Source organism: Emydura macquarii, unplaced genomic scaffold (genome assembly GCF_026122565.2).
Source record: "Emydura macquarii macquarii isolate MOO-44397 ecotype Brisbane River unplaced genomic scaffold, CSIRO-AGI_Emac_v2 contig_2768, whole genome shotgun sequence".
Taxonomy (NCBI): domain Eukaryota; kingdom Metazoa; phylum Chordata; order Testudines; family Chelidae; genus Emydura; species Emydura macquarii.
In genome coordinates this window covers 4,397,149-4,423,734 of record NW_027132905.1, presented here as the reverse complement: position 1 = coordinate 4,423,734, position 26,586 = coordinate 4,397,149, and the positions used below count along the sequence as shown (strand labels likewise).

The 26,586-nt window shown below is 50.9% G+C and overlaps 1 protein-coding gene across 1 annotated transcript; it reads left to right on the top strand.

The window, feature by feature from the left end:
• The first annotated feature begins 389 nt into the window (after positions 1 to 389).
• Positions 390 to 24,491, top strand: CDX1 (caudal type homeobox 1). Its single transcript, XM_067566540.1, has 3 exons — positions 390 to 819; positions 23,265 to 23,410; positions 24,268 to 24,491. The coding sequence occupies exons 1-3, from the start codon at positions 390 to 392 to the stop codon at positions 24,466 to 24,468; spliced, it is 777 nt and encodes a 258-aa protein (XP_067422641.1). The 3' UTR covers positions 24,469 to 24,491.
• The last annotated feature ends 2,095 nt before the right edge of the window (positions 24,492 to 26,586 follow it).

Here is a 26,586-nt window from a genome sequence, read left to right as displayed (position 1 = left end):
TATGGTGCCTGCAGGTCTCTTGTGTTTCCTGGAGCCGCTCGGCCTTTCCCCCACCACTCAAACACACCCCACACCGTGGGCCTTCCCCGCCCCCCCCCCTCCCTTCTCTCTCTCTGGCAGGCAAATTGGTACCGTTTGAATTCGCCCCACTGCCTTCCACTTTGATTCCTGCACTTTGAAATGCAAACCTGGCTTTCCATGCAAATGCTCCAAGAGGTTGGCCCAATAAAAGCCCTTCGTCGGGGAGGTGCTTTGAGAAGTGGGAGAAAGCTGCCCAAGAAGTTCAGGTGAAGCGCTCACCAGGCAGGAGTAGGAGCTGAGTTGCAGGGAACTCGGGCCGAGCCAGAGGCAGTTGCAGAAGCACATTATGCGCGCAGGGCCATCCGGGGATGATGTATGTGGGCTATCTTTTGGATAAGGACTCCAACATGTACCCTAACCCCGTCAGGCACCCCAGCCTGAACCTGAACCCCCAGAATTATGTGCCGGCGTCGCCTCAATACTCGGATTTTGCCAGCTATCACCACATGCCAGGGATTAATGGCGACCCACACCACGGGCAGCCTGCGGGCGGCTGGGGCTCGCCCTACACACCCACCAAGGAGGACTGGCATTCGTACGGGACAGGAGCCGCTTCTTCCACCGCGAACCCGGGGCAGCTTGGATTCAGCCCCCATGATTTTAATCCGATTCAGCCTCCAGGCTCTGGACTCCTGCCTCCGCCCATCAGCAGCTCAGTGCCCCAGCTGTCGCCAAACGCGCAAAGACGCACCCCCTATGAGTGGATGAGACGCAACGTTCCAACCACCAGCAGCAGCGGTAAGGGCAGCCCCCCCACTTTCTAACCCCTTCCCCCGCCTCTCGGGGGTGTCTTCGGTCATCCGGCACCCCAGCACTCCCAGTGACTTCAGGAAGGGGGGGGGGGTTGGGCAGCAATGCTTTGCAAGCTCTGCTAAATGCCAAATGGCGTGCTGGAGTATTTGGAAGGGCGCAGGGGCTGTACGTGCAGTGTATATAGCTGTATTTACACGCACTTTATATCGGTAATTCCGTTCCTCTCTCGGGGGGCTTGCAACGCCTCAGCTCTTCCTGGGTGTCTTTTAACAAGCGGTTCCCCAGATCTGGCCGCCCAGTAAAGCTGCATAAACCTGCCTTGTTCTTGCTCTGTGCTATGGACAGGTAAACATTGCCATCCATTGCCATCCGCTCGGCGTGGCAGCTAAGGGGAACCCTATTCCAAAGACGTCTCTCTTCGACCCCTAGCCCTACCAGGAGCCCACCTGGACTGGAATCCGCTGGGGTTAACCACGAGTTGGTGGAGTTTAGCTCCGCAGTGCGTTTACACCATTCTGCTAAACACCCAAGACCGGATCCAACGCCCAGTGGGCCCCGGAGACTGCCCCAATCAGGGCCCCGTTTTCGAGGGCCTGCGTGTTTTACCCAGTTCCTCATCAAACCAGCAAGGAAAGGCCGGTGCTAGGTGGGCTCTTCCCAGCCTGGGGAACTCTCCTCTGAGCACCCTCAAACCCACCGAGTGCGGGGCGTGCAGGTGATGCAGGATCCGGCCCCTTTCCCCTGTCCTGGGCAGCCGAGGACCATGAAGCGGCCAGCTTCGATTGCAGGCCGGGAGCGGCTTTCCCTAGGCCGGTTGGCCATGTCTGCCACCAGCTCTGAGCAACAGGCTTCTGAGCACAGGGGTGGGAGCTTCTCCCAAGCCCCAGGCCCCCTGTCCCAGCTGGGGCTGGAGAGCTGGGAGGGGAGGGGCTGAGCGACACCCCAAGAGAAGTGGGAGCAGGAGGGAGAGAGTTTGTGATCGCTCCGACCTTTTCTGCGGGGAGATCCCGGCCTGCGGCCTGCACTAGCACCCCCCACCCTGCTGCTGTGTGTGTCTGTGTGTGTGTGGGGCGAGGTTGTGTGTGTGTGTGAAGTGAGGGATGGAGAACGGGGGAGGTTGTATGAGGGTGTCGGGGAGTTTGGGTGTGTGTAGGGGCTGTGGGTGTGGGAAGGGGTTTGTGTGTGTGCGCGCAGGGGTTGTGAGCATTTGTGTGGGAGGCGGTTTGTGTGGGAGACGTGCAGGGTGGTGGGGGGAGGGCTGGGTGTGTGTGTGTAGGGGTTGTGTGATATTGTGTGTGATTGTGAGATATGATTGTGAAGGGGCGTGTGACAGGAGGTTTGTGTGAGGTGTGTGTGTGGGGGGGCAGGATGTGTGTGTGTGTTGTGTGTTTGTCGGGGTGTGTGTGTGTGATCACCTCCCCTTTCCAGTTTGCGCTCTCCGGCCCGTAGCCCCGTGGGAGACGCGGGCTGCGGCTGAACTCCTGACCCTGGAGGCTGGCCGGGGGTCCGGGGCCGGGGGCCGGGGGGTGGAAGTCTCTCCCCAGGCAAACCCAAATGAACACGCTCCGCGGCCGCCCGGCTGCCCCCAGTTCAAAGGCAGCGCCGGTCGTTTAAGGCAGGGGCTGGAAGCGCAGCCACATTTACAAGCGCGGCGCTTTTTGTCATGCAGATCCGGATTGACTCCGGCTTGCAGGAAGGTGCGGGGCGCCCCCATTGTCCTCTCGGCCTTTGTCGCCCCTGCTCTGGAGTTCGCCGGGCGCTTTGATGTGCCCAGCCCCGCCGCGGGGCGAGCTTGGAGCGCGGCTCCCAGCCGGGACCGGCCCCAGAGACATCTCCTGCCCCGCTTCCCCTCAACCCCAAGGCCCGGCCAATGGCCTCCACCCGGGCCCTGGCCCAGCTCCGGCCGCCCCCGAGCTCCATCGCCGCTCCACCACGGCAGCGAGCCCGGCTGGCTAGGACCCGAGTCCGACACAAGTGCGGGAATCCGGGCTGGGCGTTACGGCTTGGACGCCCCTGCTGCCTGCTCCTCATCTCCAGCCACCCCTGGGTTGGGCTTCATCCTTCTCTGCTCCCTTCCCTGCAGCTCTGCCCCGGCCTTGCCTTCCTGGGGGGTCGAATCCTATATATGAGGAGCACAGCCTATTCCCACCGGCTTCACATGCAACGGGAAGCGGCCCAGAGTGAGCTGTGTGGACTAGAGCTGGTAAATTGCCCCATGTAGACAGGCCTTCGGTTGTCCTTACAAGGGGCGTCCAGGGTCTGTTTGTCTCCCTTACTAGGCTGAGTACTGCGGTACTTCTTCCTGGGGTAGTTATACAGCTGGGAAGCACAGCCGCTTTCAACTGGCTAATTCTCCTGGGAGTGGGACTTGTTGCTTAGTAAAAGGAGCAGATCTGGGCAAGAATAAAACTGTTTGCGCCTTGGTCCTGCTCTCTTGAAATGAGTAGGAAATGTTGCCCTTGATTCAAACAGGAGAGAGATCAAGCTGTGTGTAAATTCTACCTGTCTGAGTACAGTTTTCAGGATAATTCCCCTAGCACCCGCTCTCTGAAACATTAAAAACCTTCATTTACACACTAATAGTATCATCTGCACCGATGTGGCCATATCTGGGAGCAGGTAGAAACGTTACAGGACTAATTCCTCTTCTGATCTTTTTAGAATGGTTTTTATTGAATGGTTTGGTAGGGTAATCCAGCAGCTGAGACCGCAGTAAATGCCAGACAAATTAAAACGTTAATTTAAAACTAAACGAAAAATTAGAGCCCTTTGGAAAAATTGGCTTTAGACAGAAATAGTGTTTCAATCTTAATATGGTGCAGTTAGGTGCCACCCTGTGCTACTATGACACTGACTTAGAGTACTACACAGTACGGAATAAATATGGTGGGAAGGGGAGATTCTGATTCAAAAGTTGCTTTGGGGAATAGGTGCACGGCCTTATTTTCAAAAATTCCCCGCACCTACCTGCAATCGTGGATCTCTGAGAGAGCTGCTGGGTGATCACATTTGAAAAGCAGGCCAATCACGTCCAGTCATGCCCCTGATCAGCTATTCCCACTCACTTCCATCCCCATTGTGCCGGTTTAAGTCCCTGTTAAAATTCAGGTAACAAACATTTCCTGGCCAAGAGACGTTAGGAGGTGTCCTTTTGAAAAGGGAATTTTTACAAATCATGTGAAGCTGAGTGGTTTTTAGCAGCCCCCACAAAGTGGAGATGTCACTGCTAGAATGTGAGCCACCAGAAAGGAAGATCTTTTTCATTCATCTACCCAGATGCCACGGGGGTGGTGGTGATATAAGAACTTAAATAAAACAGAATAAAATTAAAGCCAGAATGTGACATGCTCAGTGTCTCATTTGGGCTGTGATCTAAATATTGCACTTCCTATTTTATGCAGCTTTTCTAAGTTTTGACAACAACCCCCTGAGACATGCTTGAGTGCTTTGCATCACATAATGATCTAGTGGATCAAGAGAGCGCTCTGCTCTGCCATGCAGGAGACCTGAGTCCAAGGGAAATGGGCTTTCAGCTGCAATCTCTGCTGGGATGTGGAGCCGGCAGATATGTCCATGTTGGGTCCAGTTGCTGAGCTGTGTTGTCATCTGTTGCTGCTGTCTACACTCAAATATCGTGCTGCTTTAACTGTACCTGCATTATTGCAGCAGTACCAACTGCCCGGTGTGGTATAAAGGCACGAATACTGGTATAGCTTATAGCTATTCCCATACGGGAAGGGGAATACGCCCTACTGGTATAGGACATTTTTATACTGATATAACTGCATCCACACTTGGGATGGCTCCAGTGTAATTATTTCAGTAACAAGTCACACCCCTAACTGACATAGTTCTAGTGACACAAAAACGACACGTAGACTAGGTCAGATGCTCTCTCCCCCTTACAGCAGGATGGGTGCAGCGACTGCAGCTGTCAATGCGTTGGATGGAGCAGTAGCCCAGGATATAGGGATGGTGACTCTTTCTCCTAGGTGACTGGCTTGGCGGAGGTCAGGGTCTCCCCTTTGCACAAGGCCCCTACTCAAGGTGGTGGGGCGGTGTTCTCATGTATGTCAGATGAGACCCTGTCTGCTCTGTGGGGACATTAAGGATCTGATGGCATTTCTCATGGTGAAGGGATACCCAGATATCTTTGGCCAAAAATGCTCCATCCCCTCAGCAGTGTTGTGCTGTGCAAAAATTGCTTGTGCATTTCTGCCCCAGAGGTGATCGCATTTCAGTGGTTCTCTAAGTGCGTCATTCGAGAAACACTTTGAGATTAAAGACGCTATAACAACAACAACTGATTACACAGGAGGAGTCCTAACTGAATTAATTGTATGTATAAAAGTTGACTAGAGCAGAGTCTATGTGAATCTTTTGTGGTATTCTGTGCCCAGTTTTGCATCTTGTTGCCTTCCGCTGGCTTCCGCATAGGCACATTCAGCAAATAGCAGGATTGAGGCCTTGGAGAGGACAGGTGATGAGTGAATCATGATATTACTATCTGGGTGGATGACTCCAGAGCCCCAGTTACCAGGGCAGGAATTTATTCCTGTTCTGATTAGTGCTCACTGAGATCCTGGAATGATCAAAACTCCATTATCCATTATCCTCCATTATCAAAAGAGAAGCCGAGCCAGCTGCACGTTGTAGTTTTGGACTCTCAGTTCAGCCCTTTGAGGAGAAACTTGGGAGGGGACAGAAGCTTGAAACAATTGATAAAGAGAGAAAGAAATCAATTGACATCTTCTTCTGGTGAACTTGCTTAATAATTTTACACCCAGGAGTGGAATTAAGATAAAACAGGGGCTTGAAAGCGCCTCCGATTGAGTTAAATGACAATTGAATTGAATTGTGAAAAATATCATTAGTTGCTCGGTTCATATCTCTTAGATTAAATACACACAAAAGGCCAAATAAAGTAGCCATTGTCTCCTTCAATGCATATTAGGAAATACCCCTCCCCAACCCCCAGCTAATGTCTCAGATCAGGAGGATGTAAAAGAAGCTGTGTGTCTGCCGGTGCATCGCTGGCTTTTAATGGCTTGCTCTCCTTACCCAGGCAAGAGTCCCGGGCAAGTTGGTCCTCCAGGCCTCACTTAAGATAAATTCCCATCAAAGTCAATGGGCATTTTCCCCAGGAAAGAGCTGCCGAACCAGACAATAGCCAGTAACACCAGCTCATTTCGTTCACAGGACAGATTAAAAAATTGGCTTGAATCCCTCTCCCCCTCCTCCATGCACAAGCACTCCGGGTGCAAAACTGGTTTCGATGGGACTTTTTGCCTGAGTAAGGACAGTTGGATTAGGCCCTCAGTAAGAACCTGCAGTTCTATCCTCTGGGGAAATCTTGGGTGAAATCCTGCCCCACCCAGATCAATAGCAAAACTCCCATTGACTTCAGTGGGTTAGAATTGCACCCATTAGATTTTATTTATATACCCCAGTCTTTAAGTGGGATTTGGGTGTGCAGTGTGTTTGCAGAATCGGGTCCTTTATACCTAATGGAATTAAAATATTAAGGGCTTTCCTGGGATATTCTTTTTTAAAAGCTGCAAATGCTTCAGAAACTTTCTTTATTAAGCCAAAAGTAATCAGCTTAGAGGCACAGGTTTGGCACAGATAAGGGAGAAATGCTTAAATGAACTGGTTTATTGCAATCAATAAAATGGACATTAATCAGCCTGGATTGATTAACTACCCACCTTGCTGCAACAGAAATAGGAAGTTAATAAGGGAACGTTTTTTTGCTATAAATATCAACAGTTTCATAATGAGTGCTATAAATCATAATACTTCAGAAGGTTATAAATTATGCCGTCCTCTCTGTCACTCCTTGAATAAACAGCTGCTAAGCTGTAGCTTGAAAGCTGCTGGGAAAGAGTTTTTTCTAGGTAATAACATGCTGTTATTACATCAACTTTTATATGGGAGAAAGGGGGGCTTAGTGTATCCGCAAGCCCAAGATGTACAGCTCAATGAACTCAGTAGAAAGTCTCTAGTGGAGTCATTCAGTGAGCTTTGGACAGGCCTTAAATAAGGGAACATTTTATACAATTATTGCTAAATATTTTCATGTTCTCCTTCTGTTGAACTATCAAAAGATGTCCGTTGTGTGTGTGTGTGGGGGGGGGTCCCAGCTGTCTATCCAGTGCAAGAAATTTGTGAGCATTCAGGGAAGGGGTTGTTGGGAAATGGTTGTATTTGGTTAAGAAACCAAGAATTCAGTAGAACTGAACAAACAATTCATAGCAAATCATTTGTCGAATGTCACCTCTTTTTTCTGTTCATAAAATGTTCACAAGCAGAGTGTGAAAGTCTCACACTTGCTCACGGTTCACAATTATTTGCAAACTTCCTTGTGAATTTCACCTCACTCTATAAAATAGCTGGGAAGGGCTTGCTGAAACTGTGTGAGATCTGAACTTTGAAATTAACATGGTGCTAATTAGCTACATAAATCTTGTGGCATGGATTCTCTTCTATGCTTTGTGTGACTAAGGAACATGATGTGAATGTCAAATGTTGCAGCTGAACGTACAATTAACACTTCACTTTTTGATGCATATATGTGTGTAAAAACGCGCTTTTTGCGACCGTTCATGTTTGAGCGCCTGAATGCTGGTGGCAAGCAAATATTAACATGCTGCAAGCACGGTCAAGTCAAAATGTATCTAAAATTCAAACATATATTCTCCTAACTTTCCCTACACTATTTTGCTCAGCTCTAGTATTAACCCCAAAATCTTGAGAAAAAATACCCTAATTGCTGAGATGAGGTGGAAACATTTTGCTCTGGAAATGCTGCTGCAGAGCGCATCTCTGGTGCTTTTGCAGACAGTCCCAATGTCTTCTTTAATAGGTGGATTTTCTCATCTGAGGAGGTCAATATATTCCTCTCAGCCCGCTAAATTGTGGGTTTTCAGTAAATGATGCACCATTGTTAAAGACCTTAACGCAATTTACGCCCCCCCCACTATATAAACACATGCATGCACGTACACACCCAAACCACCCCCTCCACCCTTAAATTATTAACCCAGGGATTTGTTGAGCAGCTAGTCTCCTGTCCAAGGTACAGACTTTTCAAACTTTCTTAGAATTGACTTTCCTTGAACAAAAAAGGGCTTTCCTTGAACATTAAAGATATCTATGTGACAGGCCAGGCCAGATGATACCCTGAGATTAGTGAAGGGACACTTAAAACCTCTGGCCAATGGATGATGTTTCCTAAAGGGGAACCTTCAAGGATGCCCACCTTAGGGCTCTGTCAACACTGTGGTTTCATGGTGATAAGGGAGCCTGATTTACACCAGTTTTCCACTGGGATCACTCCATGAACTTCAATGGCGTTGCTCCTGATTTGTGCCACTCTAAGGGCAAGGAGAATCAGGCCCTCTCTGGGCAGTTTGACTGCGGAGTTGAGCAGAAGTTGAGAAAATAAGAGAACATGCCGTAAAAATGGGTTAGTATCTTCAGGGACTGACTGCAGCTGCTTTGTAGGATGGCCTGTTTTTAGCACTGCTCCTTCTGACATGGGGTGCAAAATCCTGAGAGGTGCTGGATTAGGGTAGGCTGGAGCCGTAGGTCCATGCTTCATTAGCCAGGGTGTAGTGAACCGTTTGAAATTGATACACAATACACCCACTTTCCAGCTGATCTGTTTGTTGCCTCAACTCTGCCTTCCCACATATGGCATTACACAGTAGGCACGGCTGATGAGAGGTTTAGCAGTGCACTAACTAAAAGCCTGGTAAGCAATCAAAAGAATCTGCCAGGTGCCAAAACCAGGGTTGAACTCTGGGGAACTGGAAGGGGAGAGACAAGTCTGCCTGAAATACATGGCCAAGGTCTGCTAGCACCCAGTTTTACACCAGGCCCTGACCCAGATCTGAATAACTGGCGGAGGAGTGAAATGCTGTCTTCCGAACAGTTCATCCACCTATGTTAAAGAGAGAGCACCATTTTCAGTGCATTTTCCATTCAATAGGGTTGCGTGTGTCGGGGTGGGTGGTGACGGTTAGGGATGGGTGACATAGATCACCGTTGGGGTGCTATCGTTTCCTAGGCTGGATCCTGATTTTCTCTGTGGATTGTATTAAAAAATGCTTCTCCCAAGTTCTTGATTCTTCCTCACTGCCGTGAGACACTTTTAATTCTATGGCGAGTGCTATGCACTATGGACTGAGCCTTTGACGGCCATCTTCTGATAGGCACAGAACTGGGGAAATAATTCACATTTCTGGAAGCATTTTTTCCCCACTAAGAGAAAAGCCATAAAATCAGTTTAGTGATAAAATCGGTTAGTGGGGTCTTTTGTGTTTCCAACTCCAAATCTTGCAGCGCCATCCTTCATGTATTCCGGGGTGCTTTCTCTCTCTTTAACTATAAAGAAAAAAATGCTGGGCTGATCTTTATGCTGGATTGAACTGGAAACCTTCAGGCTCCATCGCATAGTTAAATGAGTGAACAATTCACAATTTATCCAGCAGCCTCTTTTTTGAGCAATATCCCTGAGCACCTCGTGATTTCCCTGAATGTATTTGTGATTAGAAAGAAATCTACAGTTTTGTAAACGACAGATTGACTGCAGCCCGTTCTCTGTGAATAGTTAGCATTGGCGATGTAGTGGTTAATGGTGATTGGTCAGATGAGATGAGTCACGTGGCATTATTTTTGTTCCCTGACTGGATGAATACTTGTGCATATGAAATGAAGGTTTGTTTGTGTGAAAACTCCCACATGGGAGGTTGGAATTTTCCCATTGGTGGACGTGAAAGTCATGCTGGAACAAGTACAATGTTGGCTGCTGGGCACTTTGGACTGGAGGAGCTTTCTTAGTATTCCCACACGTGCTTTTGGCTGCTCCTATGACCTGACATCTCCCTTCCCCTCAGGAAAGTAGATTACACCCCTAGTGTTTCATCCACCATCTTATTTTTGCTACTCTACTTCCTGCAGCAGGAAGCTGAGAAAGAGGCAGGAGAAGGCTTGTGAAAATCTGGCCTGTTGACTCATAGCCAGGTCAACGTCCTTCAACCGTTGTGTGTTTGGCTGTCCTACCCTGTAGGAGCTATTGTGCGAGCTACTCTCTGAAGTCAGCGAAATACAAGGGCAACAAAGGAGAGTGTGTCAGGGTTGGCAGAAATAGGGAAGCCAGCTGCTCCCAGCTGTTCAGATAGAGACCGTAGTATCAACCTTTCTTTTCCTTAAGAAAAAGTGGGTGTATTGACAGGGGAATGTGCTGGTTTGGCTGTCCTGAGGACTGATGTCTGTCCTTTAGCCAGGGAACACTTAGCTACATGGGTAACAGCTTCCCCGTGCAACCTCATTAGCAAATTAGATAATGTGCACGAAGCGTGTGGAATTCTTCTGAGGGGAAGCTCTTTTATGATTATTGCGCTTCAGTGACGACACATAGCCTGGGTTCTCTGTCCTCCTGCTTAGTTCCTGGCCTCTTTGGTGACACTCTAAACGAGGAGGCAATTACAATTATTTCTGGCTGTGATGTGAGCCCGTTTTCAGTGAGAACTGCACTGAGCCCGTCAATCATTCCGCATAAGTTACTGAGCAGCCTTCAGTTGGTAACAGCTTGTGGCTGCTATTGACCTGACGCAAAGCGGAATAACTGGCTGAGGGGTGAAATGCTCCGTATCCCATTATCAGTCCCTTGATAATCCAGCCCCCTACTACCTCAATAATAAAATAATCACCTCCCCCTCCAGGGATAGTTTAGACTTTAACAGGAAACCATATCTTTCTTGGCACATTCCCCTTCTCTCTCAGAGAGCCTATGGAAATACCTCAAGGTACTGATCCATAGATACTTGTGGACAACCCCAATGGATGGTATTGTAAGGGACTGTGATTCTCACAGAGCCTGATTGGATTTACCCAGAGCTGTGGGGTAAGAGCGATAAACCCGGTTGGTTTATGCTCTGAGGATCTATGGGCCTTGTGGAAGAGACTGGAACAAGTTGTGAAGGGTGCAGGCTCAGTGTTGCAAACTCTATAGTGTTGTACTGCAAGGATTGTCGGTCTTGAGCGACTGAAATGCTGCACAAGCAGGACAGCCTAGCTTCTTAGGACCCGGGGTAATGTTGCAACAGTGGAGGCTAGAGTCACTGTCCCTGGAGCGAGTTAGGGAGGTGTGCAGTGGTCGACAGCGTACTGTAGATTTGGCTTCTTGCTGCCTGTGGTGCTGCCGGAAGGGATGTGTGTTAGGGAGTGGCCATTCAAATCATACACTGGCCGAATAGCGCGAACGTCGAGGCTATCCACACTGAAACGGTTGGAAAATGCTTGGCTGCCACATGGGGTTAGAGTCCAAGGAGAGGCCTCCACGCCTCCTGAGAACCAATCAGCGTCTGGATGTGGAGTCTCAGGCACGTGACCGAGGTGGCCGCCATCTTGCCATCACCGTTCCGTCGTTTTGCCTGCTGCTTTCCTCACTGTGCTTCGTGCAGGAGATGAAACCCTCAGGCCGCTCCGATTCCAAACCACGAGAGAGACAACAGTTAAAGCTGGAGGAAGTAAAAGCTGGAGCAGGAGGAGTCAGCACAGGGTTTGGAGTCCATAGTGTCTGAGACCCAGTCCTGACTCTGCCACTGATTTGCTGTGTAGCTTTGGGCAAGTCCCTTTGCCTCCCTGCTTCAGTTTCCCCACCTATACAATGGGGAGGCTAATCACTACTTAGCTACTTCATGGGGTGGTGAGAATTTTAATTAGTCGACATTTGTGCCATGATTGTATTTGGACGTGTACTGATTTGCATCGTTAAAAAAAAATTAAAACAAAAAATGGTACCTAGATGCTATGGAAATGGATACATGAGACAGAGAGAGAGGGTCCCGATGGGGACAGACAGACAGTTCCATGGTTTCTCAGCCTCTTCTGCTGGCTGCATTGTTAGTGCAAGGTGAGGGGAGGAGAAGGCAGCGTTAAGAAGAGGTGGACACAGACACCCCACACTACACCCACGTCAAACACCAGGCGCTGAGCCTGTGCGTTAGCCATTGCTGAGTGGACAGCCCCAGTCGCAGACAGCTGGCTCAGGCGCTGTTGCTGCAGGTTCTGGCTGTTTAGTTTTGGATGTTTCTGACTTTCGACTCCTGGGCTCAGAGAGGGAGCAGTCTATTATCGTTTGACGCGTGTGTCAGGTTGGTGTAGGTTTAGTTTGAGCTATGGCCGAGCGGAGCCACGTATGCAGAGCGGAGCAGCAGTGCGACATGCTGAGGCATACGTGGCTGGACTCGGGGTTTTGTGCTCCTGGCCACATCCACCAGCTGGTGTTCCTCCAGTGCGCTCGCCCTCTTTGGAGTTTCCAGTATTAATTACTTGGGTTTAATAACCTACACCGTGCTCTCCTCACTGGCCCGTGTCCACACAGGGCTGCCTGTGAGAGGGTCCCCACCAGGGGCTGTCACTGAGCGTACAATCCTGAACCTTCAGAACCAGAAACACCAGCCTCTACCATTTGAGCTAACGGAGTAACTCCATGAGCTGGTAGCAGTAGTAAGCTCTTGTCCTCTATGTGGAGCAGCCATTGTATAGGGATCCAACACAACCTGCGCCCATCTGTGTCTCTTTCTATCACTGTGCTCATGAGTCCCTCTCCACCATAAAATGTTACAGTTCTCCTGGCCCCTCTGCAGTGTTTGCTGAATGCCTGTTATCCACCTGCCAATACAATGGTGCCCACCTCTGAGCCATTCCCATTTGCTCTGTCAGCTGTGCCCTTGCTCAGCTAGGGCTGGCTGGATCTCTCTGGTAACTAGCTCTTCAAGGAAACAGCCACCCCTCATAAATAAATAACCAGTCTCACTCCTCCTCTGCTTTCTGCCTGCTTCCCCGATGCCGCTCCTGCCTTCACACCCTTGCCCATCACACTTCAATGCAGTTATTTCCATCCAAATCAGAATATCCCCAAATATTTCCTGAACCTCCAGTTCCCAATAAGCTGAACATGGTTATATTCGCCGATTCCTTCACGTTTAGACCTAACGCCTGGAATCAGTCTCTTCTTTGCACAATTAATTCAGTGCCAAAGTATTCTAGTCTCATGGGCTCCTCGTGGAAGACTCTGCCTTGAAGCAGGAAGATGGGGTCAGTCTTGGGGAGAAAGACTTGAATACTGCTGCCTCTTTGGGCCCGAGCAAGTGGGATCCTCCGTTCACTTTGACCTCACAGAAGGCCAGATTCGACTTTCTAGCCCCAACAGAGATGTCTGAGATCCTCATTTATTTACTGGCCTGACGCGGCTGGTCTAGTCCAGAGTACGGAATAGAGGAAGCAGGAAGAAGTTGTTATTTCACCTTTCGTCCCCTGCTATCGAAAGAGGGAGCGACAAAGCGCGCCTTGTCGGGGGCGGCATGCTTCACAGCAGGTGGATGGAGATCCAGCGCCTCCGCCCGGCCCCAGCCAATCCCAGTCTGATGTGAGATGGCGAGAGGGGGGTTGTTCTGAGGGGATGTGGCACAATGGGGCATGATGTGCTGGGGCCGAGGTCCCTTCTTTGTCTCTGAGAGAGCGCGATGCGATCTCAGACAGCGCCCACGAGGCCTTCGGAAAAGGCCCTGCAGCAGGTGGATGTGAGGTGCAGCTCAGGATCTGTACCCCACCCACCGCCCCCGTCACGAGGGGGTTGTGTGTCTCTGCGGGTTTGCACAGCACATTAAAGCTACTCCCTTATCTAATCGTGGCTAAGGTGCGGGCTATTAGAGTTATACATTAACAAAGATAATGATACCCTCTCCCCACACAGACATTGGCCCTTTCTTGATTCCTGAGGTTCACCCGCCATTATTGTGACAAGGCAGAGAACGATGAAAAACACGTAGGCTTGACATGGCTGGAGAACTTGTGGAGCGAATCCAAGCGGACAGTTGAAGGCTCTAGGCCCTAGGAGGCCCACGGCTGCGCGGTCAGGAGAGCCTGGTTTAAGTCATAAAGAAGAGGGGGTGGATTGGAAAGCAAAGGTGGGGAGAGAGTCTCGGAGGCCAGGCAGCGGGAGCGAGGACGTGCGAAAGCTCTCTGGTTCCATGGCGCACAACTGGGCTTGAATGGAAGCCAGAGATCCCCACAGCTCTCAATTGGCCCAACGTCCCAGTGGGGGCATCCTGGAGATCCCCTCAGACCTCGTGGGGAGAGGGTAAAGAGAAGGGGGGCTGTAGGCAATGTGGCAGACGGCTCCGTCAGCTTCCTTAGCTGGTACGTGCCCACCCATGAATGGCATGGTGGCAAGTGCTTGGGGCCACCTCCGTTGTGGCTTCTGGGCCATTCAGTAAAGTGCAACTTCCCTGCTCCTGAGGCTTCGGAGTGGGCTAGGACACTGGGGAGCATTTGCCACTACTTTTATCTGGCGACTGGGAGCCGCGAGCTGTTAGTTTAAACAGCGATGAAGGGCGCAGAGCGTTGGGACCGAGGTGGTTGTGTTTTAACTGAAGATCCCACGTCTGTGGGTGGGCCACATACGCCATGCACGGGCCGCGGGGGGCTTGCATCATGCGTGCATGGTTCCTGCCTTTTGCCTGGTGTGGCCCGGGGCCCGCGCAAGGTGACAGAAGCTCTGCATTCTGACCCACACTTTGTACCGCTGCGCGCTGGGCCGTGTGCTGGGCAGCTATGGGAGTTGCGTGTAGGGGGAGGAATACACAGGCTGTGACAGAGTCATTCTGCAGCTGCTGTTGCAACACTGAGCCTGCAGCATGCCCCCTTTTGCCAGGAGGAGAGACCTGCAGAGCAACGTATCCTCTGAGGCTGCTCCATCCCAACCCGCTTGTGCCTTGCCCTTCCCCCCCCCCACTGTGTCCTGTGGGGCTGTGGGCTATGCAGAGCTGGGTTCTCCACCGTGACAGGGGAGCACGCCCTTTGTGTGTCCCAGGCCCTTCCTGCAGCAATGTGATGCGACGCCCTGCCAGGGAAGCCTCAGCAGCCACGAAGGAAGGGACTGGACTTGCCCCTAATGGTTTAAATGAAGCTTACACCCCCGGGGGTCCGCGGGGGGGGGGCCACACCTTAAGAGAGGCCTGGATGGGGGAAGATGGAGATGTGGTTTAATTTTGAATCGTGCACCATTCGAGTGCATCGATTAAGCCTCCCATCTTCACGGCTGTGAGTTCGGGGTGGAAATAAAGTCCTTTGGCACCGCACGTTTCTAAAGCTGTGGTCTTTCAAAACAGAGCAGAGGTGTCCTGAGGTGACATCTCGGGTGGCCAGAGGATTTTGTATAGCGCGTGGCTTCCTGCCCCAGACACCAATGATTTAATCCAGTGCAGTGCGACGGAACACATCATTCATCTCTCAAGTTCGTCGCTTTTCTGTTGCAAATAAGAGCTCAGCCCCAGAAATGCCTGAAGCTCTCTCTTTCGACACCCTCCGCTGCTGGGTCTGAGGGTATGTCTGCGCTGTGTTCTAAAACCTGTGGCAGGGAGTCTCAGAGCTGGGGGGGGGGGGCTTGCTAAACAGCTATGATGCTAAAAACAGCTGTGTAGATGCTTGGGCTGTGAGGCCTAGGGGCTCGAACTCGGGGTGCTGACTTGAAGTGGATTCCCTCCTATACAGGGTGTGCAGTTTGGTTCAATGGCTGTCAGCCCCCCTGCTACAAAAATTGTTCCAGCCCCCCGCTGGGCAGTGGGCCTGACAGCCGCGTCCGCACTCCTGCTAAGGACAAAAAGCATTGTAAAGATAGAGTTCGTTCACAGCTCTGCATTTGTATTCAGAGGTGGTTGAATTATTCATTGTGAGTCCTATTTTAGTCTTCTCTTCTGCCTCTAAATCTGCCACAATCCAGGTCAGAATTCAGCACACATGCTCGCATTCGGCCATTTGCTGGGATGAATAACTTTCTGTCTTTGGGTTGGATGTGCTAATCTTTGCTGCTTTATTTAGGTTGGAAGCTCTTTTTGCTCTGTTTGTGCAGCACCTAGCACACTGAGCCCCCCTCTTGGTCGGCCCATAGGCTATAACATAATAAACCAGGTTAATAATAATGTTTGTGGTGAGTGATTGGTCACTCACGTCACATGATATTGTTTCATCTGCCTGCTTAGATGACTGAAACAAAGAGGAGAATTAATTAATGCTGGTGAACAGCAAATAACAATGAATGATGGATTTCCCACATGGACTTTCGCATAAATAATAATTCCTGCTAAAATTCATGGACCATTCGGGATTCACCCACCATCTAATTTCTTGACTTTCAAACATTAATTTTTAATCGTATTTCCTCTCTTCCTAATGTTTTTTTCTTCCACAAACAACCACGTGCTCATAGTGTTATTTTAAATAAACAGCTATCTGACATGCACATTTAACACCAAAACAATGCCTTACAGGTTTTTGTTTGAAAATTTCCTTAATTTTTGAATGGTTAAAAAAAACCCAAAAAACAATGTGAGAAGTTTTGTCGGAACTGCTACAGTCAGGGGCAGAGAGAGTCAGATGTCAGACCCTTCTGGAGCACCTCTAAGCTCTGCAGGACAAGTAGAAGCCCTAGCTTTTGCCTCACTGGTCATGTGGAGTTTGTAACTTCTTCAGGAATCCTTGTGTTTATAAATTCTTGGGCTTGTAAGCCTGGCAGTGCTTATAAACTTGAAAGAAGTCTTTACGTAATAATTTAACTCTGCAAGAATCCCTCACAGAGCTTATAAACTACGCAGAGGACCCTGCAGAATTAATGAATGGCACTGATACATTTCAGGGCCTGGTGTGCCTGGCACAGGTGATGACTAATGTCAGGCTCCCTGCACACCTATGGAGTTTGTAAGGTTAGAGACTTGGAGCAATTAGGATCGCTTTGCTCACAAACTGTGCCTGGGAGAGTTAGAGGCACCCGCTGTTGCAGAGAATATGTGGAGCTGTGGCACCCAGGAGTTCCATTTTCCTGTCACTGAGCTAATAGTTTTTCAATAATCCACTGAGCGTAGTTGAATACACACCTGCACTAGTTCCCTTTGGAGCCCAGTGACTGCAACACTTCCAGCGTTCTCAGCTCGAGATGTTTATTGGTCATTTTTTGAAAGTCACATGTCGCATGCCCAGCGGTGCGATCCACCTCACATTTTGCAAAAAACCTTGCCAAAAACCCCCTGAGGCAGGAGAATAGAGATGCAAATTTCAGCTGGAAAAGGCTTATTCTGTGGAAGTTAGAGGGCGAAAATCAGATTTATAATGCAAATTGTCTTACAAGACTAAGCAGGGATTTGCTATGCTGGGTCCATAATATAATAAGGCCTCTCAACCTTGTTCGTCTCTCTAACTATTTACCCGTGTTGCACACACAAACATAAATCCCTCCTTTGCACAACTGTACTCACTCACATATTGAAATACATTTCTCAAGCGGTCACTAAGTGTTTGCTCTTGCTAACTATGAAGAGGAATTGAGGTAGGGAGCTGGAACTAGAGGTGCAGGGGGTGCTGGCATGAAGTAATAATAGCAACGGAGTGTGCGGTCTCCATCACACGTCGCGTTTAGCGTTGTGTTCAATGGCTTTCAATCATGGTGCTTTCTTCTGAGCAGATATCGTGTGAGCAGGTCTTACTACTCTCCTTGCTTCACTTCAAGGGATGAACGTGATGATCAAATTAGGTCTTTCCCACTACATGTGATTTAGTGGCTATTTCCCGGAGCTAAGAGACTTGGGTTCTATTCCTGGCGATGTTACAGACTTGCTGTGTTCTTCCCCAGCTCACCGAGTTGTTGAAAGACGTAACTGCTCCTTGTGACTTGCTTTGAGATCCTCTGATGAAAGGCTGCATAGATGTACACCTTGCTATTATTATGTAGATGAAAGGCGCTATATGAAATCTAATTCTGTTCGGTCCACAGAGGTGCTCGCACAATCCCGTGTGCCCATATGTGCATGCAGGTGGACCTCTGAACACATATTGACAGAGGGATGCGCACACATTGCTATGTGCACACACACAGGCTCCGCGTACGTGCCCTTTAGTGACCTCATCAGCCAGAGGCCTAGAGGGAGGCTACAAAAGCCTCTGTGAATGATACAGCAATGGGAATCCTGCTTCAGCCTGAAAAGAAGAGCGACTGCTTTTGTATCGGGGAGGGGGGTCCTCAGGTCACATCCCAGCAGGACCAGCCATCTCCCCACACATGCGCACATACGCATGGCATGCAGCTGGGGTCACACATGCGCACAAACGTATGCACATATTTACACATGCTTACGCTCCTGCATTTGGCTGGGTGGTGAGCAGGAAGTAAAGTGCCTGGGCTTGGTTACTCATTAGAAAAGCAGCTGCTTTTTGCCTGGGCGCTCATACACCACCTGTTGTGGCTGTAAATCACTCAGCGGGGTGACCCTCTCCTCAGCATCTCTCCTGCAGAGCCTTCCCTCTGGGGTCTTGTGCCATGGCACCGGGGCTAGCCCCAGGCCGCCACAGAGCCGCTGCCCTCCGGTGATACTCATCCGTCTTTACTCTCCTCTTTCTGTGAAGGAAACAGTTTACAAAATCCCCGTCTAGTTGAGATGGGGAAGGTGGGGCAGAGACACTCCCTGCTGCTGGCGGGGTGAGGCCTCTCACAGCTCAGCTTGTCTTCCACTCCAGAGGTGCCTTCTTTGGTGTACTCTGCAGAGCGTGGGCCCTGCCCTCCCCTCCCCCGTCCTCCATGGGGGCGGCAGTAGAAGCAGGAGAGGCTGGTAGGGGCAACTCGGTGGCTGCAGCCTGCTGGCCGGGGAAAGCGTTCCAGCTGCACAGGGAGCCCTGACTTGGCGTGAGGAGCTTCGTGCTCCCACCCTCAGACACTGGTGCAATCAACACCAAGCCGGAGGCAGGCGAGGCAGTGCAATAACCGCCGGTTAAAAAATCCCTTAGCGGGAAGAGCCTTTCCGTCGCCGTTTGGGGCCTTCCACCGGAGCGTGGGGCCCAGGGCAGCCATGCACAGGCTGCTTCACACACTTAAAAAGGACAGAATTAAATTCCCCCCCCGCTGGAAATGGGCTTGCTCAAATTTTAGGTGAAGGTTTCGCGGGAACGAGGGACCAGTGAATATTTTATCGGCCTGGGTTCACCGCCAGGCCTGTGCTGTCCCTGCACGGCCTTGCCGGCCGCAAGGTACTCAGATACCACGGCGATGGGGGTAAGGTCCCACTTGCTTCCTTTTTAGACTGTGCATAGTGTGTGCGTCCTCCTCTGGGACTGGCTCCTCCGCTGCTTGCTTCCTTTGGTGGGCTACCCTGCTGCGCCCGAGATGCTGTCTGCTAGCCAGAGAACACACAAGTGGCTGAGTGCCACCCTGGAGGCTTTTCTGACGCCGGGCCATTTTAAATTCCCAAACTGATGCACAGTGAACTTGTCGCAGTGGAATCCCCTGAATCCCTCGCAACTGGCTGTGCAGTTTGTTTACTGAGTCCGTTGGATTGGCCCTGCACTCTGCGTGCGAATCCTGCCCCTTTTTTTTCCACTGCCGCTTCTATGGCTGCTGCTAATTCTACTGACTGAGGCCAGGCTAAGTCCCCTTTGGCCAATAATCCTCTTTGGTTTCTGGTATTAATAGTAAGAGAATTCAATCTGCCCCACAGCACATCCTCTAGGACACTTCCACAGGAGCAATATATCTTCATCTTTTTCAGTGGCGGTCAGATACCACGGCGATGGGCATAGTACATAGACAAGCAGCCAAGCGGGCTGTATGTTTGTATTTCTAGCTCTCTTAAGAGCATGTTGCAGTCTGGGCAAGTACCCATGTACCCCGAAGAGCCAGGGCACAGGGAGCTGGGCACAGGGGTGTGAAGAGAAGGGCCTGAGAAGTGCTGTTGACAGGTTCCAGACTGACAGCCCCAGAAGGCTGAGATTCTCTCAGTGGAATGGGCACAGCACTGGAGCTCCACTGAGCAGCAAGCGTCTCCTCCGCTGCCCGCCAGGCACTGTAACGCCTCTTTCTATCTGTAGCAGTGATACTCAGACTGAGCGTCCTGAGCCCCACGGGGGGTCGTTAATGCGTCTCCTGCGGCTCTTCGCAGCGCGTGATCTTAAAACACTGCGTGATTTAATTATTAACCAGGCTAAGTTATTACCCAATCAGGATGCTTTTACTATGTTATTAATCAATGGTGGTTGATAAAATAATAATGCTTGGTCAGTCATTTTGCTGTGAGGATCATTTAAACGAGCTATTCCCCATCATTCTGCTTGCATATGACTATATAGAATGACAGTCAATGAAACCCTGAATTCGCGACTGTGTCTCTTTTGGGTAATGCTGATCGCTAATTTGGCTCCTGCATCACTGAGGTCTGAGTATCACTTCAGCGTTAGTGCCTTGGGCCAGATGTGGCCGGCTTTGTATCCCGTTACCAATCCCCTCCCTTGTCCTGCTCTGTGGGAATGGAGTTTGGTATCCAGGCCTGGATTTTCCACAGCAGTGGTATTGCCAGCGTCGTACACCACTCCCCCATTCCTTCGTCACTATGCCAGTCGTGCCGAGCGTGACTGGGGTCCAGCGCCACAGAGAGATGGCGTAAACAAGCCACACAAGAATCTTCCAGTATCAGACGAAAGGGAATTTTTGTATTAAAGAAGGATAAAGCCAAACAAAACCAAAGCATAACCTGTTCTTTGAAAAAAAAAAAAAGCCTCCCGAGAGATTCCAGTGAGCTGCTCACACCCCTTTTCATGCTCTTTTTGCCCCCGGCCAGATCCCCTGTCCTACAGCCCAGGACGGGGTGCTACAAAGCCCTAAACTTTCTTTCTGCCACTCACAGATTCTCCCTGCACAGAGGGAATCTTCAGAAGGGCAGAATCCACCAGGTTTCCAGCTGATTTGTGCCGGGCAGGGGTGGGCCCTCAGTATAAGGATGTCCTCCTGATTAAACTGACCCAAGAAAATGATACAGTAGCTGTTTATATGGGCGGGAGAGCTGGTTGTGATGATGTATGTAATCTCTTGGGTGCTGACAATTTTCTTAGCGCGGAATGGCTTCACGTTTCCTGTTACCGCTATGGTATTACACTGACACTCTGCTAATGTTATTAATACACTGACATGCTTTTCAAAGTTAAAAAAGAGATATTCTGTCCTCTGAATGGAACAGGCGCTCCACACTTCGGCACCGCCAATCACCATGCACCATGTCTTGAACATAATCCTGCTCTCTCTTATTCTAGATTTGCACCCGTGAAACTTCACGGATTTGTGTGGGGTGACTCCAGATTTACACCAGTGTCACTGAGCGCAGATTTGGGCCCACCACCTTCTTGAATTTTGGAAATCTCTTCGTTATTGCTGTGTCGAGCTCTGGAGAATCTCTGCAGGTCAAAACAACACTTGGCCAAACCCTGTGTTCAGTGACACTGATGTAAATCCGGAGCAACTCAGCCACTGCTCCCTGGTAGAGCTCCAGTCTCTTTGGCAAAAATTTAAGAAAAGACAGACATATACATCTGTTGCCCTGTGTTTTCCAAGAATACACACAGACTGATTCCCAGGCAAAAGGATGTTGAATATGCAGCTGAAAACACCATCATGTCCCTCCTGTCATTCTGGAACAGAACTTATTTATTTATGGAGATAAAACAAATGTTCGTGGCTGAGTTTGTTACCCGCTCTATTGGGTAGTTGCTATTAAAAGCGTGACATTCCTATTAGTAAATCTGGTGACGTGGGTATATCCAGTCTGAACACATTCAAATCAAATCCACCGCTTACAAAGTCCTATCCAACGCCTAGCGAAATCAACGGGTACAAACAGACTTACTGAGGTAACAGGACAAAATGTTTGTGACTAATTATTCAATGAACAAATGCAGACATTCACAACAAATATCCCCAGAGAATATATTGAACTCGCTCAACAAACACACACGTAGCTTCCCCTGCGCTTTGTCTAACTAAACACAGGCCAAAGGGTCAAAGGTTGACAGCTAAGCTGCACCTGCGAAATGTGCCCTTGCCTCTGTTTCATGCAGAAGATCCACGTTTGCAGACACAACTTAAATGCTGACCTTTGGAAAATGTGTCCCTAAGCGCGACTGTCTCGTTCAAACAGCAGAGACACAGACAGGTTCATGGCACGTTCCGTAAGCAGCCCCTTTGTTTCATTATCCTGTGAGCAATTCAGGGCTTGGTTAGGAACACGGCCTGCCTGGGGGTCACTCGCTAGAAGTCACGGGTGGGTATCCAGGAAACCGAGCTTGGCCCTTCAGTGTCTTCACCTGAAGCCACAGGAGCAGCCCTAGCCATTTTGCCAGCCAGGACGGAAAATGTTTTCACACCCCCCCCCCCCGAGCAGCAGAGGGGGAAAAACAAACCAACCCACGGTGACTGGCCAGTCGGTGGAGCGTGAACGGGTCGGCCAAACGCAGCAGAGGGCTGGGGGGGGGAAAGGTCAAGTGGTACGGGCACATGTTGCCCCCTGGAAGCTGGCATCCAGCTCCCTGCTCACTCACCCCTAGAACTGGTCCCCACCAGCTGGCAGTAAACTCATGCACGTGGGCCTGCTGCTGCGAGGGAGCTGCTGGTCCCATTTGGGATCGTGCTGCTATTCCCTGGGGTGGTAAAACCTTAAGCTCTGATGGCATCTTCCCCCGTCACGAGTTTCTTTTCCTGTTATTAATTATTATTTTGGGCCGCAGAGGTGCTTGGAGGCCCACTCAAGATCAGGGTCCCGTTGTGCAGGGCGCTGTACGGACACAGAGCGAGAAACGGCCCTTGCCTTGAAACTCTTACAGTCTCTGTAGACGAGGCTGACAGAAGGGTGGGAGGGGAAACTGAGGCACGGAGCGGGGGGACGATGACTTGCCCGAGGACACCCAGCAGCAGGACTGGGAGGCAGGAGATGTGCCTTCTAGTCTTCTCTCTTCCTGACTCCCGGTCCCGAGTCCTGGCCATTAGTCTCCATTACGCTTTCCCTCCCCGTCTTATACCTCGTGCATTTTAAAATGATCAAACCTGACATTCCTCCAGTAGGCCGGGTTTGGAGTTTTAGTGCGGGAGGGACTCTGGTTCCCTCTGCGTTCTCAGGCTCCACTGAAAACCAGCTCATTCTACATCTCCTCGCCAGTTCCTGTCGTTCCCTTTCCACACCTGTCTCTGGGGCTCTGTCTCTTTCTCTCGCCGTAACGTGTGTCTCGTCTCTGCCTCCTGGGCAGTTAGATACAGCGCAGCTTCCTCCTCCGTCTGTGGTGTCATTTCTCTCTTTGGATGCCCCCCTGCCCAGCTAGCTCTCTCCTTCCAGAGACGGCCTGCCAGCCGGTAGGTGCTCCCCAGTGGAGTGACCTGGGCAATTGCTGGGCATACCATTTCTGAAGGGGCTTGATGCCTCCCTTACCCTCCGGTTATCAGGGCAATGCAACGGCACCACCAGTCCATCGTGGCTGGCCAGCAGGTCCTTGGGGACGACCCGGCCGGTAGGGTTCCCGCTCCAGTCACTGGGTATTGTCCCTCCTGCTGTTTCCGTTAGGCAAGACCAGAACCAAAGACAAGTACCGGGTGGTATATACGGACCACCAGCGCCTGGAGCTGGAGAAGGAATTCCACTACAGCCGCTACATCACCATCCGGCGGAAAGCGGAGCTAGCCACAACGCTGGGGCTCACCGAGCGGCAGGTCAGTGCCGAGCGAGTTGCGAGTCACTGGGCCGGGCTGGACCCCTCGGGTAGCTCTTCCCCCTCTTGCCCTGTCATCTCCAGTCAGTGGGAGGGAGGGTAACAATAGAACCCCGCCCGCAGCTAAGGGCTCCTCCAGCCAATCAGGTACCCGACAGCTGGCACAAGGCGGAAGAGAACAGCTGGCGAGACGTGGAGCCTGCCTTGCGCTATGCCATGCCCGACCGTGCCCATTAAAGTCAATGGGCCAAGGACCCGAGAGCACCGTCAGGCCAATGCTGTGAGCTTTCGCAAATCCCACTCTCAGGGCTAGCCTATAAAACAGCAGAGGAAGCAACCTCTAGGGGAGATGGGGAACCTGCAGTGGAGATGGGACATGGGGTTAAGAATCCAGAGTGCTCTGAGGGGCCGGGAGGTGCCTGTTTTGGCAGGGACTCAAAGCAGTGACTCTGCTCAGAAAATGAAGGCTTCCCTGCCAGCCCCTGGAGCCCTCACGCCACGCCTCCTCCCTCCTTAGTCAGACCCCCTGGCGGAGTCTCTCTGTCCTGCGTGTGCCAGAGGAACAGTAGGTGAAGACAGAAAAACTAACCAGGCAAAGGGCTGACTCTTTACACCGACTCCCTCCAACCCTCTGTCCCCATCACCTCGCTCTGTCCCAACACCTCACACACCCTGTCACCCCCACATGCTCTGTCCTCCTCTGGCCCCGGCCTGCCTCACTGTCACATTTCACACCGCACGCTTCTCCCCTGCTACTCCTTTCCCTATTTCTCTCTCTCTTCCTGCCCCTTTTCCTGTCCCCTCTGCTCCCGCTCCCCTCCCCTCTGCCCGTCCGCCTCTCTCATCGTGTCTCCTCAGGTGAAAATCTGGTTCCAGAACCGGAGGGCCAAGGAGAGGAAGGTGAACAAGAAGAAGATGCAGCAACAAACGCAACCCACGAGCACCACCGCCCCCACCCCGCCGGCAGTCGGCACCCCGGGTCCCATTGGCGGCATCTGCAGCAGCAGCAACCTGGTCTCCTCCTCCCCAATGACTATCAAAGAAGAATTCATGCCTTAAGGCCGGCGGCTAGCTCTGCACGGATATAGGTGCTGTCCAGGGGAGTGAAACCAGCTGGGGAGCTCTGGAGACCGGCAGACCCGTCACAAAGACACAATGCTGGACAGACATGAGCCTGCAAAGCCACTTCCTCTCCCCCCCCGGGGAAAAACAAGCTGGCGTTTTTTATGGATGATGATCCCCCTCTGCGGAGGTGCCCTGGGCTCAGTTCTATGTATAAAAACAATAGGTTAGTTACTGTTACTCTGTGGTAGGAAAGAAACACTGATCTGGCCTCCAATATTTATAACACCATGTGAGAGGGAGCATGGGGGGGGGGGGGGAGACAACGAGGCCCAGGAGATGTCATTAGGAGGGGAATACGTTGGGATCCTGGCTGGAAGCTGATCAGGAATCATGTCCTCTCAGCACATCAGGCAGAATGTGGAGGATGCATCCCACCCATCCTGCTTGGGGTTATTAAAACAAGACAGGACCAAACATTAGGTAGATGAACTGCAGGGAACAAGCTTCTGAATCAGTCGCCGGCATCCCTCACGTCCATAGCTCCGTGGAGAGGGGGCGACGGGAGAGAAGTCCTTTTGTAGGGAATTGTGGGAGGCGAGGGTGAGGAGCATGCAGGAGCCAGGACTGAAGGGTTTAGCCAGTAGAGGACACTCAGCTGGTGCTGGGAGGGAGAACAGAGGAGGGGACAAGCTAGGAAGGTGCCCTGGAGCAATTGTATTCTTGTAAGCCTGATGCATGAAAGTGGGACATGGAGTAAGCGCCATTCCGGGAAAGGTGGTTGTTTTAAACTGGGTGAATTTGGTCCTCCTTGCAACAACAGGCGTTTCATACCGGGCTAGGAGCAGGAACTCTAAGCTCTGCACACCCAGTTCAACCAACATCAATTGTCGTCATCTGCAGCACCCACTGCTATTTTCGTCCCAGACTTGCCACTCGCAGTTCCGCCCATGCTATTCCTGTCCTGCATTTCTCCTGAACAGGTGACAGCCATATTCAATGGCATAGCATGACTTGTAAAACGGACAAACGTCCAGGAGCCAGGCTGAGACCTCCCTCCCACTTTTGCCCACATTTATTTTATTTGTGCTCCAAGCCAAAATTTGAAGCTGGGTTCCAGAGGTGAAAGTTCAGCTCCTAAATCCACTGGGCAACAGGGTCATCCCGCCCTTCCCAGGAGTATCCAGAATAATTCTCCATATGGAATGGGAGTGGCAAGAAACCACCTGGTTTGGGGATGAGCCAGAGGGGAAGGGTGACTGCAGGAACTGCCCGAGTTAACTCATTCTTGTCTTAAGAGATCTTTAAATGCAGAGAGGTTCCGTATCTCGTCTACGGATCTGTCCTCCTGTAGGAGCAGCCTGACCTGTACAGAGAACAAGCTGAGCCTAACGGTATTTGTGGTTGTGTTGGGTTCAATATCGGGACAGCATAACCTAGTGAGATGGAGGTGTGGGGGTCTGGAAGTCATATCAGAGCTCTGTGTGACCAAGCAAATTCAGAATGGGGCTATTACAGAGGCGATGCCAGGCTGGGATTGACCGTGTGTAGTGCATGATACTCACTGCAGTTAGTCTCTGAATTTCCTGCCGGTCATGCTGGTTCCACTGGGCACCAGTCACAGAGCACGTCCTACTGGAGGCTCTCGGGGATTCTTCTATTACAGCAAGGGGCATCAGCCAATAAGTGGAGGAGGCTAAAAATGCACAGGGCAGGCGTGTTTGACGTTAGAGCTTCCCACGGTACGCCGCATAAAAACGAGAACTGAAAACAGCTGCTGCTGCATCTAGCTTGTACGTGACCAGCCCGGTGACCAAGGTGGGATTTCATCCCAGGGATAATGAGGGGACTGCAGAAGCAGTGGCACCTGCATGTGTGGGGAAATGCATGCTCCATGAAGATGCTGTAGAGGTGGTGGTTTTTCCAAAGGTAGTGGGCATGATTGTTTCCCATTTCTCTGCCTCAGTGAAGTCCTACACACCTCAGAGCCACGAGGGTCTTCATCCAATGTTCCCCTAACCACCGCCCCTTGCCCTCTTCTTGCTACAAAGCCCCTTGCCCCTGTCATGCATCTACGCTGAGTTCCAGACGCCTGAGAGACTTTAGTTAATACAC

Bases quoted from the DNA above. Each gene is read 5' to 3' on its own strand.
- CDX1 (XM_067566540.1), top strand. From the start codon at position 390: ATGATGTATGTGGGCTATCTTTTGGATAAGGACTCCAACATGTACCCT. The intron at 820-23,264 runs GTAAGGGCAGCC...TGTTTCCGTTAG, and splicing joins TCCAACCACCAGCAGCAGCG to GCAAGACCAGAACCAAAGAC. The intron at 23,411-24,267 runs GTCAGTGCCGAG...GTGTCTCCTCAG, and splicing joins TGGGGCTCACCGAGCGGCAG to GTGAAAATCTGGTTCCAGAA.